The 12,414-nt window shown below is 38.9% G+C and overlaps 1 protein-coding gene across 18 annotated transcripts in view; it reads right to left on the reverse strand.

Moving 5' to 3' along the window:
• Positions 1-12,414, reverse strand: part of DTNA (dystrobrevin alpha) — a 241,645-nt gene that overhangs the window by 44,466 nt on the left and 184,765 nt on the right. For 7 of the 18 annotated variants that reach the window (XM_044921100.1, XM_021686297.1, XM_021686296.1 and 4 more), the window contains one exon: positions 12,288-12,371. The exons of 1 other annotated variant lie outside the window; for it this stretch is intronic. In XM_044921100.1, the coding sequence (XP_044777035.1) occupies positions 12,288-12,371 (84 nt within the window). Of the gene's footprint in view, positions 1-1,424; positions 1,518-2,081; positions 2,160-10,504; positions 10,595-10,826; positions 10,959-12,287; positions 12,372-12,414 lie in introns of those variants that run through there. 10 more of the 18 variants (XM_021686293.1, XM_021686294.1, XM_021686300.1 and 7 more) reach the window with 5 other exon arrangements.

Genomic DNA, 12,414 nt, shown 5'->3' on the forward strand with positions numbered 1-12,414 from the left:
ATTCAGTATTTAGCTCTGCTGTTTCAGCTACCATATAACATTGGGGATCCAAACTCACTGGGAATAAGATTAAAGCAATCACTCTTCTCACTTGTGGTTCTGAGAGGCTGAGAGGTAACAAAGAAGAGGAACTGTTGGATCTATAAGTTTGGCAACTTTGAACAAAGAGGTGAGGTCAGCTGAAGAGAGCTTCTTATTTTTACCTTTGTGAAGTGTAGGATATAGTATAAAATGAAACTAGTGTGCTGGTTATATTTTTTAAAAAATACAAATTAAGATAAATATGTAACTGCTAATAAACATTCATCAATGTATCACCTAAGATCATCTCATGTACTAATTTTGTAAGAATAGTTCTAGGCATCAGGAGCAGAAACAGTCCAGGGAGGAGAGTTCTAGAAACAAAGAAGTGGCTAACAATACCAAGTGATGAAGGAGATGAGGACTGAGAAGTGGCCATCACGTTTCAGGGATGCTTTTTGTGAAATAGTAGAGGAAAGAGGCCAGCTATTTTAAAGGCAATTTAACCCATTGGTTCACTTAATATTTATAATGACAAAAAAAAAAAAAATCCATCAGCCCTTAGTTCAGAGAAATAGTTATTAAGCAAAATTCAAATATTTCTAAGGAACTGGTTTGCTAAACACATTTGTAAACACAGGAGTCTAAACTAGACTGAAACATATGATAAATACATAGTCTGTCCCCTTATTTTCATTCAAATTGCAAATGTACATTTATTATCAAAACCAAGTAACTTCAACCTAGGAATCTCCTAGGTCACAATTAAAATAGAGAAAAACTTTATGAATGCCTTTATCCAAATATGCAGGGCTATGTGAATTCATACATTTAACACATCTGGAAGTAAGCTTTCCATATTCTGGGACTTGAAAGCAGGCTTTAAGAGGATGGCTTTCCAGAAATATTGGTAAGTCCGAGAAGAGTTGAAAGATAGTTTCTCCCATTGTTATCATTAAAGAAAGGATTTCCATGGTATGATCCCATCCCATCACTTTTCCTCTTTTCACTTCTATCTTAAACTAATAGAGCACTGTCCTCCAAATCAGCAGAGACATCCATGACCTTGGAATAAGACAAATTCTTGCATCACTATTGTGTGGTAATTCGACATGGCACATGTAACACGGAACTGACCGGTGGGACCCAGAGCCCTGCATCCACTGAAGGCTAATATTTAGCATGGTATCCACTTACACAAGTTTTCCCTTTAGCTGTGATGAATTCTACGGTACATGAATGGGAAGTATCCAAACTAACATCATGAAAGACGTCATAACTGAATCAGTTCAAAATGACTTAGTGACACTGTAGCATCCACTTGTCCTTCACGGAGACTTCTTGTCAAGGGATCAGACTGTTACCCTCCCTAAGGACAGTCAAGCAGCCAAAACTGCACTAACCATGATGGGTTGTTCCGGAGCCTGTTGACATACAACCCGATGAGAACATGTTCATCAGCTAGCCTGTCTGCCACATTCAGGCTGTATTGTATCCTGAAACGGGGCAGGAGGAAGAAAGGGTGTTGGTAGGAGAGGCGAACAGAAATAAACAGAGTGAGTAGGAGTGAGTTTGTGATAAAAAAGGCATTTAGAAAACCAAGCAGGTAGAGGAAATGTAAGTGATGTTCTACAAAAAATCCAAACAAAATCCAAGCATTGAAATACACAGTTCCATTTCACTAATTTAAAAAAATAAAGATTTCCATTTAGGTAAATTAGCTTTTAAGGAAACAGATTTGCATTCTTCAAGCCACTACAGCCAAGAAATTCATCTGTACAGTAAACACATTGATTGGGTTGCAAGCAAAGAGTAAGTATCCTTTGGAAAATCAAATCTAAAGTTTAGTCACTAAAAAAAAAAAAAAAGGAAATCAGAGAAAGTGAGTAACACAGATGTGTCTACTCCAAAGAACTACATGGTGCTGTTAGTGGGGTTATAATAGAGCTGCTTCTACTAAATCAAAGATGGTCTTTCAAACATAAAGCATTTTTGACACAAGAAATCTCCATTTTTAGTTTAGTTAATTCAGGATTCAGTACACTCTGGCTTTAACTTACCCTTTGCCCTTCAGAAAAGCTGGAGCAGCCCTAGCCAGCAGTTTGTTCTGCTCTACTTCACTGTCCTTGGGAGGAGAGCTAGTTAATAAGATGGGAAAGCCAAGAAGAGCGTAAACACAGCAATGCATTCAAGAATAGAACTGGCTACAGAAACTCCCAAGTCTAGATCCAAGCTCCATTTGGACAGCTCTCTTGTTATTTTGAAAGGTTCCAGATGTTTTCAGATTTCCACAGAGTTGAACTACGACTAGAAACCTGGCCTGAGAACCATAACTGTAATTACACAAGCTTCCATGATCCCCGATTTGACCTCGCTATTTGCTTAACAAATAGATTGCATATGCCCGGACATAATGAAAATTCATTCAACATTCATTACGGACTATCATGTAAACGGCCCAATAGTTCACTAAGTGCTGCCAACCTTCAGATCCTACTCAAAAAGTATACTTCTCCAGCCTTCCCTATATTTTCCAACTTTCTGAGTTGAATAGAGACTTGAAAATTACCTAGAGACTGCAGTCATATTAGAAGTGCTTTACTACTCCAGGCACAAGTCACCTTACCCATGCTGAGAAGCTGCAAAGAAAGCTTTCAGAGAAACACAGAAATAAACCTTTGAGCCTTATAAATATATATTCATATTCCCTGTGTCTATAACTGGTGAATAGAGGCCTATCAATATAGCAAATTCTTATCATTTTAGGTTCATTATGAGGAACACTCATTTAGTAATTTAAATGATAGTTTTAAAAAGTTTAAAGTGTGGTTTTATCAAATGACAAATAGAAATAGAAATAATAATTAATAAAGTGTGGCCAAGTGAAAGTCACCCAGGATCTACTAAGCATGCTTCATTGAGAAATATGGTATTGATCCTTAGTAATACAATTGTACATGTAACATGCTGAAAGGGAGCCTACTCCTTTGTAGGTTAAGAATTTGCCCTCTAACACCAGTGGACCAAAAACTATCCTCCCGCCCTTTTCATGGAGAATACAAAAATTAACTGTCTGACTTTGTTTGATGACCAAATCTTTAATTTCTGGGGTTGAAAGTATGAGGTTTTACCACAAACTTTCCCAACTTTTCAACAAGTTCTAAATATATGTATGTGTTAAGATGGCTTATAAAGTAGTTAAAATCTTAAATAAAACTTCAACTACAAGTTTTAAGGATTTACTACAAAGTACCACTCTTTTAGACCAGGAAGTACAAAGAAAATACCAATGTGAAAACCAATATCACTTTAGAATTATGCACATTGTAACTAGAATTCTTGTTTTATAATTTTATATACTATGAGATAATACTTAAGTAGTGAGGTCTCTGGCAAACTTAAAATCAAATCTGATTTATAAAGAAAGTGTCTAGTAGAGAGTAGCACTCGTGTTTGTTGAATGTATGACCTCACTTAGCTTTTCAGGAATGAACCTATTACTTAAAGAGTACAACTGCACATAAATGTAATTGACTTTAACAATGAAATGATTAGTGTTCAAGGAGAATTTAACTTCTTTTTTTTTTTTTTTTAAGATTTTATTTATTTATTTGAGACAGAATGAGAGAGAGAGAGAGAGCGCGAGCACATGAGAGGGGGGAGGGTCAGAGGAAGAAGCAAGCTCGCTGCCGAGCAGGGAGCCCGATGCGGGACTCGATCCAGGGACTCCAGGATCATGACCTGAGCCGAAGGCAGTCGCTTAACCAACTGAGCCACCCAGGCGCCCCAGAATTTAACTTCTTGATGAACATAATGAGTTTTTTCAGCATACTGATCTTCACCTTCTAAGATGATGAAGTTGTCCATCAGGACGAAATCACCACCTTAAGCCATCATAGTTGGTATTTTCCTATCATCCCACCAAAACAGCATGCCAAACCTTGTCTTCTGAAGCATATCCCTCTGTGTTCATTATCCAGTAATTAGAGTCTCTCTGCTGCCCAATTACCACCCTTCCCAACTTTTTTTTCTTTTTAACTCAAGATAGATGTACCTACTATATAATTGATTTCAGATCCCTGCAAAACCACTCAAAACACGGTGTGAAATTTCAATGATTCTTCCCTCCAAACTTAACTATTTCCTTGCCTTGTTATGCATTTTGCCCCTTGAATCCCAAAAATTGTGGTGGTTCCTTAAATCAAAAGCTTAATAATTGTGCGGGTACAACCTCTGGTGCTGAATGCACAGGAAGAAAGAAAGGACTAGCAGAGAAAAGAAACACAAGAGGCTCAACTGGGAGGATGTGTTCGCTACCAATTATGCCTGAGAAGTCTTGGAGGAGGAAGGTGATGTGTCAGTAAAGTCCCAGGAAGGCATCTTGCATCTTGGCCACAGGAGGAGTCCTGCTGGTTTCAGGAAGGGAAGAGAGGCCCAGATTCTCCTTTGGTGGCCTTATTCTTTTTCTCCCAATTCTTTGGGCCCCCTCTTTCCTTCCTCTACTCCATTTGCCTGTCTTCCCTCTTCTCTTCTTTTTTCTTCCTTCTTCTTCCCAAATCCTTTCCTCCTTCAGAGGGAAGAGGAGCAGACATTCTATCCGTACACATCTCTTTTCATCTTGTTGTCATTTTCAACAAATGAAATGCCAATGTTGGTTTGAAGAAATCATTTAAGTTCTTTTATGTTCCGTCTGCCTCCCACATGAGTTCTTGGGAAAACCAGTTCTTAGAAAATATGGAAATTACACTCTCTGCTTCTGTGAATTTGTGGAAATACACTATTTACTTCATTTTGCTACAGCTCTTAGTATCTAGTGCCAAGAGCATGTCTGACTTTTGGTACTCAGTGTCCACATAGTTTCTGGACTTCCTAGAACTAGTCTCAAATTCTTCTCCTCATCATTTATTTCTGGGAAGCCAAAAATATGACCATGTATAGAGGAAGCCAAGTTCATGATGAACACAAGAGAGGATCAAAATGAAATAGATCAAGAACTTACAGAGTTGACAGGGGAGGCAGTTTTCACTTTAAACTTGGGTCTATAAAGACTTTTCATGTGAAGTATCTTCACTAGATTTTCTTTTGCGCCTCCCCAGGAGCTCAAAGAAGGAAAACAAAGTGAAAACCTTTTCTTCCCAGTTGTTGTGAAGATAGTAACGATACGTAGTTCATTATCATTTCTTCAAAGCAACATACATCACGATACTTTATAGAACACACTAGATGTTTAAATTTTCACGTGGTAGATTGGCCATTTGTGTAGAGAAGTTGGGGCGTATTTCCAATTCGTTGTGGGCTTTGGGATCAGACACATGGGCACCTCCATTCTTCCCAAGAAGCAATGCTTCTGGAAAGTCCGTGTTCCAGAATGCAACAATGGTTGGCACGTAACTCCAGCTATAGAAGCCTCCCATTCTTCCACATGCCCTATTCTCAAATCAAAATGCATTCTTCCTTTTATCCTCTGAAGCAGGGAACTACCTGGGGCTCCTCTTGACCATGTGTGATAAATCTTTTCTAATCTGAGTCCCAAGGAAAAGCAGGGTCACCATCTCTAAAATTGTGTGTACACATATTTCTTTTTCTTATTGGTTTTTTTCCCCTACCAGGTACTTGCCATTGTATAACTTTATTCCCCTGCACACATACTAACATGAATGGGCGTGGGGACCATCATACCCTGGAGGGGATGACAACGTAAATTTGAAGTTGATGTGTTTGGTTGAAAGAAAAGAGGCGGGAAATATTCCTTTAGATTTTTTTTCCTAAAAAAATTCTCTATGTTCTCACCAATTCCTTTTGAGATCTCTGGAAAAGAGCAACTTTATATAAAGAGAAACAGCCTTTTCCCAGATTTTTTTCACACACACACACACACACACACAAACACACACACACACACATTGATACAATGGGTTCTGGAATGGTAGAGCAATTTCAAAATGTCTCATATTTATTTATTTAAAATTCACCCTTGGTTTTGAAGGGTGACAACTAATGTTGAGTTTTTTTTTTTTAAAGATTTTATTTATTTATTTGACAGAGACACAGCGAGAGAGGGAACACAAGCAGGGGGAGTGGGAGAAACAGGCTTCCTGCTGAGCAGGGAGCCCGATGCGGGGCTCGATCCCAGGACCTTGGGATCATGACCTGAGCTGAAGGTAGGCGCTTAATGACTGAGCCACCCAGGCACCCCTGTCGAGTTTTTTGCTTAAGCGTAAATTACATTTTTGGGGTGTTCTAAGGTAACAAAATCATGCACAAATGCTCCCTGGATTGTTGCTGAAATCTGAAATATAGTTTTTTTTTTTTTAAAGATTTTATTTATTTATTTGAGACAGAGAGAATGAGAGACAGAGAGCATGAGAGGGAGGAGGGTCAAAGGGAGAAGCAGACTCCCTGCTGAGCAGGGAGCCCGATGCGGGACTCGATCCTGGGACTCCAGGATCATGACCTGAGCCGAAGGCAGTCGCTTAACCAACTGAGCCACGCAGGCGCCCCTGAAATATAGTTTTAAAAGCCATTCTTGCTTATGCTGTGTTACTGTATTAGCTCTGGTCAAATATTTTTTTTTCTTTTATTAAACATGAAAATAAAGGATTTAAATAAAAGTCCTGGATGCAGCCTCACAGAGCAACAGTATTATATAAACAAATTATGTAATGTAAAATAGTTATTATCATCATGGTTAAACGGAAAATGATATTCAAATGGCAAATTAAAAACATATTTTCATTTTTACTAATTTTTAAATAATTGATAAACTTGTGTGGTGTTTGAACTGGTAAAGGATGACTTGTAAAGTTGGCTCCCTTCTTAAGTAACTAACTGTTAATTGTGAATAAAATTTTGCTTCTCATGTATGTATGTAAACACACACACACACATATATGTGTACAGCCATACATGTATATATGTGTGTATATTCACACTTATGAAAGTATATGTTCATAATATATATGAACATATTATATGTTCATTTACATGTGTATATATAAGTATGTACGACATATTGTTTATATATGTCAAAACCTCTTGAACTGCGCACTTATTTTAAATATATTCATTGAATTATATATCAATTATATCTCAATAAAGCTGTTTTTTACTTAATTGCTTCTCACTATGATTAACTCAGGCTAGTAACAAGGTCACTAAACTAATTTAACTAATTTGAAAACAATAAAAAATGTCCACAAGTTGAGATAATTTCTGGAAAAATTCTGTTTTTCTTTCCTTTTCTAGTTTTCAATATCTGAGATCTGAAACATAAACTATCTGCCACATGCAAATCAGCAAACAAGCATAAAAAACAGCTCAGTGTTTCAGTGGGAAAATTAGTTGTCATCAATTCAGGCTGGCATGAAAGCTGAACTATCTTTCAAGCAGGTACTGCGGAGGAAATAATAAGAATTCTTAGGTCATATTTGATTCACTACATTTACTATGTTGTCCCCCAGATATCACTAAGCTGTGTCAATTGCATTTTTGTCAAGAGAGCATCTAGAAAAGTTTGCTGGGTATAGGGCATACACAGAGAAGAACTAAAGCAACTCTAGCAAGTGAATAAAAGTTACTGAAGTGAAGAAGAGAGGTGACTGGAGTTTTAATTATGCACTAATATTTCAGTATAGGAAATAGAATGGAGTGTGAAGACCAGTTTAATTCAGGTTTGGAAAAAACTAACGTATTAGTGGAGCTCTGGGGCTACATGGAATAAAGAATTAACTGCAAAGACTATTTCAAATTTCATGAAATTTCACACAACATGACCAGAAAGTGTGAAAAGAGTGAAGAAATCTTCACGGTGGTTGATTTATAAGTTCATCTATTTTATGGTGTTAATTCATCTGTTTTCCTGACTAGAAAGGATGGTTTTTAATCTTAGAAGAAATTAACCATGGAAAAACGCTGGTTTTCAGAAGCCAAGGTTGAATTCAGTGCCTCAATTTCATTTCTATTTGCTTTTGATTACCAATGCACAAATGCTTAAAATCTAGTTTGAATGTTTTAAGTCTGATTAAAAAACTGGGTTGTTAGGTAAAGAATCTTTGGGTAAGCAAGTGTTTGAAAAAAACTGAAAAAGATACAATGAATTACCTTTTCTGTGGTTGAAAACCCAAACCAATCAACCAACCGACCAAACAGTCAACCAATAAAAATCTCACCAATGTTGCTGTGGTGGGAAGAATCAGGATTTGGGGAGTATTTGGGGTGAGTGATGTGCCTTCCCCATGTGCGCTACTAAGTTGAATATAGTATTAGCCATTAACCAGATGGCACTGTGACAAACCAGAAAACAGCCCATTAGACTGTGTTCGACACACTCTATGAATCATAAGCAATTTTCTGACATTTGGGAGAGTGATAAGATCTGGCTAGATGCTATATATAATAGCCAAAGTGATTCCTTTTGTGAGTAGTTACTACTCTAGAGGTTCCATTTGTGAAAGTATCTTTGAACCTTCAAGAGATGGTTCTAAAATCGGGGGGAAAGAAAGTAGCCATTCAAACTTTTACAATGTCCTTATTGTGGTAATGAAGATGTTGGCTATAATTAAAGGGCCTTATGTGACATGGGATAGGACTGGTTAATTTTCTCACATAAATGATGCAAGGGTTTCATCAAGATAATTAAGATTTTACAAAGGGGGCACCATGCCAACAAAGATAGGCAGGGGCACGATGCTGAGGGCGGTGAAGGGGAGAAGGGTCTTTTGGGTCAGCCCTTGCAATACTCTTTGTAGTAATGATAGTCAATCTTTCATAAGCGTAGATAATGTTGCCGCCACAACATACGTGGCCCTTGGAGCTCTTTTCCCAGTGGTGATGAGAGACTTCCATTGTTCCAGCATTTTTCCCCTGTATATTTGTGCATTTATAAGAAAATAATTTAAGTTTAAGGATATAGTTATGATCACAAAAATGAGTGAAGTGAATTAGTCCACAAATTGTGTGGACCCATATTGTACCTAATTGCACACACACACACACACACACGCATGAAGACTTCCAAAGTTTAAGGGAGGGTGCCTTTGAGAATTCCCTCTTTTCTTTTAAGTAAGGGAAAGGTGAATCAAGTACATAGCTAGAAATGGAAATAAGAACAGGGCTGCGACAGACGGTGGTGGTAACCAGAGCTATACACTCGTAAATCTGTGTAAGGTAGATTGCTAAGGTGTCAAAGGACTTCAAAGATATACCCTAGTGCCTTTTGAAGATCAAAGTGGTATGCTTGTAAAGGACTCTAGGTGAGTAATGCCAGGAGTTTGTATCAAGGATTCTGGAGTGGTGATTTCAATTCATTCTCATTTCGCTTTATCTTTCCAAGATCTCTCACAATACAGAAGACCCAAAACTCAAGCTAAATAAAATATCTGTATGCCAAACCTCCCTACTTTCTTAATGCTGCCTTAACACTGACCAGCACCATGCTTGCCTTGTTTAGGTTTTCGGTTTCCCCAGATTTTTATTTTTATTTTTTTAATTTTTTAAACAGATTTTATTTATTTGAGAGAGAGAGAGCGAGAGAGCATGAGCAGGGGGAGGGGGGAAAGGGAGAAGCAGACTCCCTGCAAGGGGAGGGGGAGCGGGAGAGGGAGAGGGAGAAGCAGACTCCCTGCTGAGCAGGGAGCCAGGGCAGGGCTCACTCCCAGGACCCTGAGATCATGACCTGAGTCGAAGGCAGATGCTTAACTGACTGAGCCACCCAGGCACCCTGGTTTTATCAGATTTTTAAAAAGGGCAGTTGGGATTGGGCAGGAATGGAGGGCAGAGCTCTAGGTCATATTTCTTTGGTTCAGTTCCAGTAGTAGGAAGAACAGGACTCTTAATTTATGCCTGCATTTGGCATGATGGGTTTCCATTAACCTTTGTGTATGGACATGGTTAAGAAATAAACAGTGGGTCACCACCAGCATCATCAAGTGAGAGAAAGTAAGCACTGAGAGCGTGGAATTGGTTTTGAAATTGCTCCTGTAATAGGAATCAGACTGCCTTACCTGCGGGAAATGTGGCCCAGGTCTAGTGGGACAGTAAGGCCTAAATTCTCAAGTCCTTTACCACAATGTGGTCCAGCCATGGGACCTTGTCCTGGCCTTACCCTGTTAGTGCTAAAGATCAATCACTCCAAGAGGCTCTTTGATTCAAGAATCTAAGAAATCACCATGTGGGGTTTGCAGACTGTACAAAAGCAGAGACTCCTCTAAAGAAGACGATCCAGCTTGGTACTCTTCATATATATGTATCTCATATATACTGCTATGAGGCTGTGAAGTCAAGATCAGAAGTGGAAAAGAGAGGAAAGAGCTGAGAAGTCCAGCTTGGGTTGAACATGCTCAACGGAATCTCATGAAGCCCCAGAAGATGACAGTATCTCTACTGAGACATACTAGAAGAGGATTTTAGTGATGGAGCAGGACGACTAGCAGTCTAGCTATGGCACTAGGAACTAGAGTTAGTGCTTCAGAGCTGGGATACTGACCGTGGGCTGTGGTCAAGCTGATTTACATACAGCTTTATGAGTGAATGCTCCTCAGCCCCAGGGCTGGATGCACTTATCCCCTCAGGTAACCTGAGGGATGCAAACAATGAGACCTCATTAGAACCTTCCATGGACAGAGCAAGGCCCACGCAGAGAGGAAAGATGTTCAGTGTACACAGCTTTATTGAACAGCACCCTTAAAACAGAAACCAGAGGCTAACCTCCATGGTGATAGATAGCAAGGACCGCAAACTTTAAACAACGTATCTGTGGTTCACAGAGAACATTCCAAAAGGACTGAAAATGGGAGAAAAAGGGAAGTGATCATAGTTTGGGTTAATGGGTACCACGCACCCTGGAGGAACCAAAACAGCTCAAAGTATTATAGGAATATTTTAGAGTAGAGGAAGCCATGTTATCCATCTAGACGCATCCACCATAAGCACCGTCCGAGCTGAAATGATATAAAACGACCTTCAGTAAGGATGGGGTCTATCTCTGCTTTGACATTTGCAGAATGCAGGGTCTCCTAATAAAAGCACATCTTTCTTAACATCGTGCCAAATCTTCCCCAGATAGAGGTACGGCCCCATGTCCCTTCTAGACCTTACGGTAGAAAAGATGGTTGAATCTGCTGGTGGCTTTGCGAAGGAGTGCTAAAAGGAACATACTGAGGGCCTAGAACATGTTATTTCACTCTGGATGTTCTGCAGTTCAGTTTTGCCTCATTTCCACTTGTTATAGATTTGCTTAATTTTTAGGGAGGCAACACCATGAACTGCTGCATCTTACTTGTTATGCTAATTACAATTACGGGGAACATCTTCATCTCACGTTCTTGCTGATGGGCAAATACAGGAACTCAGGGAAAAAAAATCAGCAGCATTCTGAGTCTCATTGTGTGTAAATCCTCATTTGAATGTACCAGGATATTACAGTGAAATTGGTACCTCAGAAACCTCTCTGGGGGAAAAGACTGATTATGTTCCCTTTATGAAACATGAGGTTGTTGTTTGTTTTTTTCCTGCTGAAAGGCATTTGAAATCTTACGTTCATTACTCACTCTAATTTTCCTTACCTTTGTTTCTGCTTTCCTGTGAGCCTTCTCCGTATATTTATAAAATAAGCCCCTAGTATTTTATTTGCGAGATTCGATTAAACAATTTGGAGCACCTCTTGACCCTGCATATTTATCAAGCTAGCTCTAATAGAATTATTTGCTTCACCTGTTCTTTGCTCACATGGGCGTGGTTCTTTGTGTAAAAATAGGAGACACGTACCCCTTTTTAAGAAGTTCTTCTTATTATCCCTGAAATCACTTATATGGAAACTATTCTTCCAAGTTTGGTCTTCAGCCTCTAGCCTCAGGAACTCCAGAACTCACCACATTATGAGAGGAGATTATAAACTGTCTCAGAATGTACCTAATAATTTTCCATTGCATCTTGAAATTCCAATTCTCTCCATTCCAAGTGCTATGAAGGTGACTTTCTCAACGACATAGAATACAGGTGTGTCGGTCATAAAACTTAAACATACCCCACATTCTTACTGTGAGGAGATTGTAAATGCAAGTTTCCAGAAGTGACACTCATCCCAAAAGCCATCCCAGCCATCGTCAAAAGCATCCAAATGAATGAAAGTGAAAACCTGTGACATATTTACAGACTAGTTTCTAACAATAATCTTCCACACCTGGCTTGCATTAGAATATTTTTCCTAACACAGAGTTAGGGGTCATTATCAAGGAGAGGGCTTATTTCATAATAAGATTGGAACTTACCTCCTGGTAATAAAAGGACTTCCTGAGGAGGGGACTGAATGGGAGAAGAGGGTGTCATTCATGCTGGTTACAGGTCTGGGCGGCCTAAAACGAAGTACAGTGTGGGTGGAAAGTTAAACAGAAGTCA

Source organism: Neomonachus schauinslandi, chromosome 14, assembly GCF_002201575.2.
Source record: "Neomonachus schauinslandi chromosome 14, ASM220157v2, whole genome shotgun sequence".
In the NCBI taxonomy this organism is placed as follows: domain Eukaryota; kingdom Metazoa; phylum Chordata; class Mammalia; order Carnivora; family Phocidae; genus Neomonachus; species Neomonachus schauinslandi.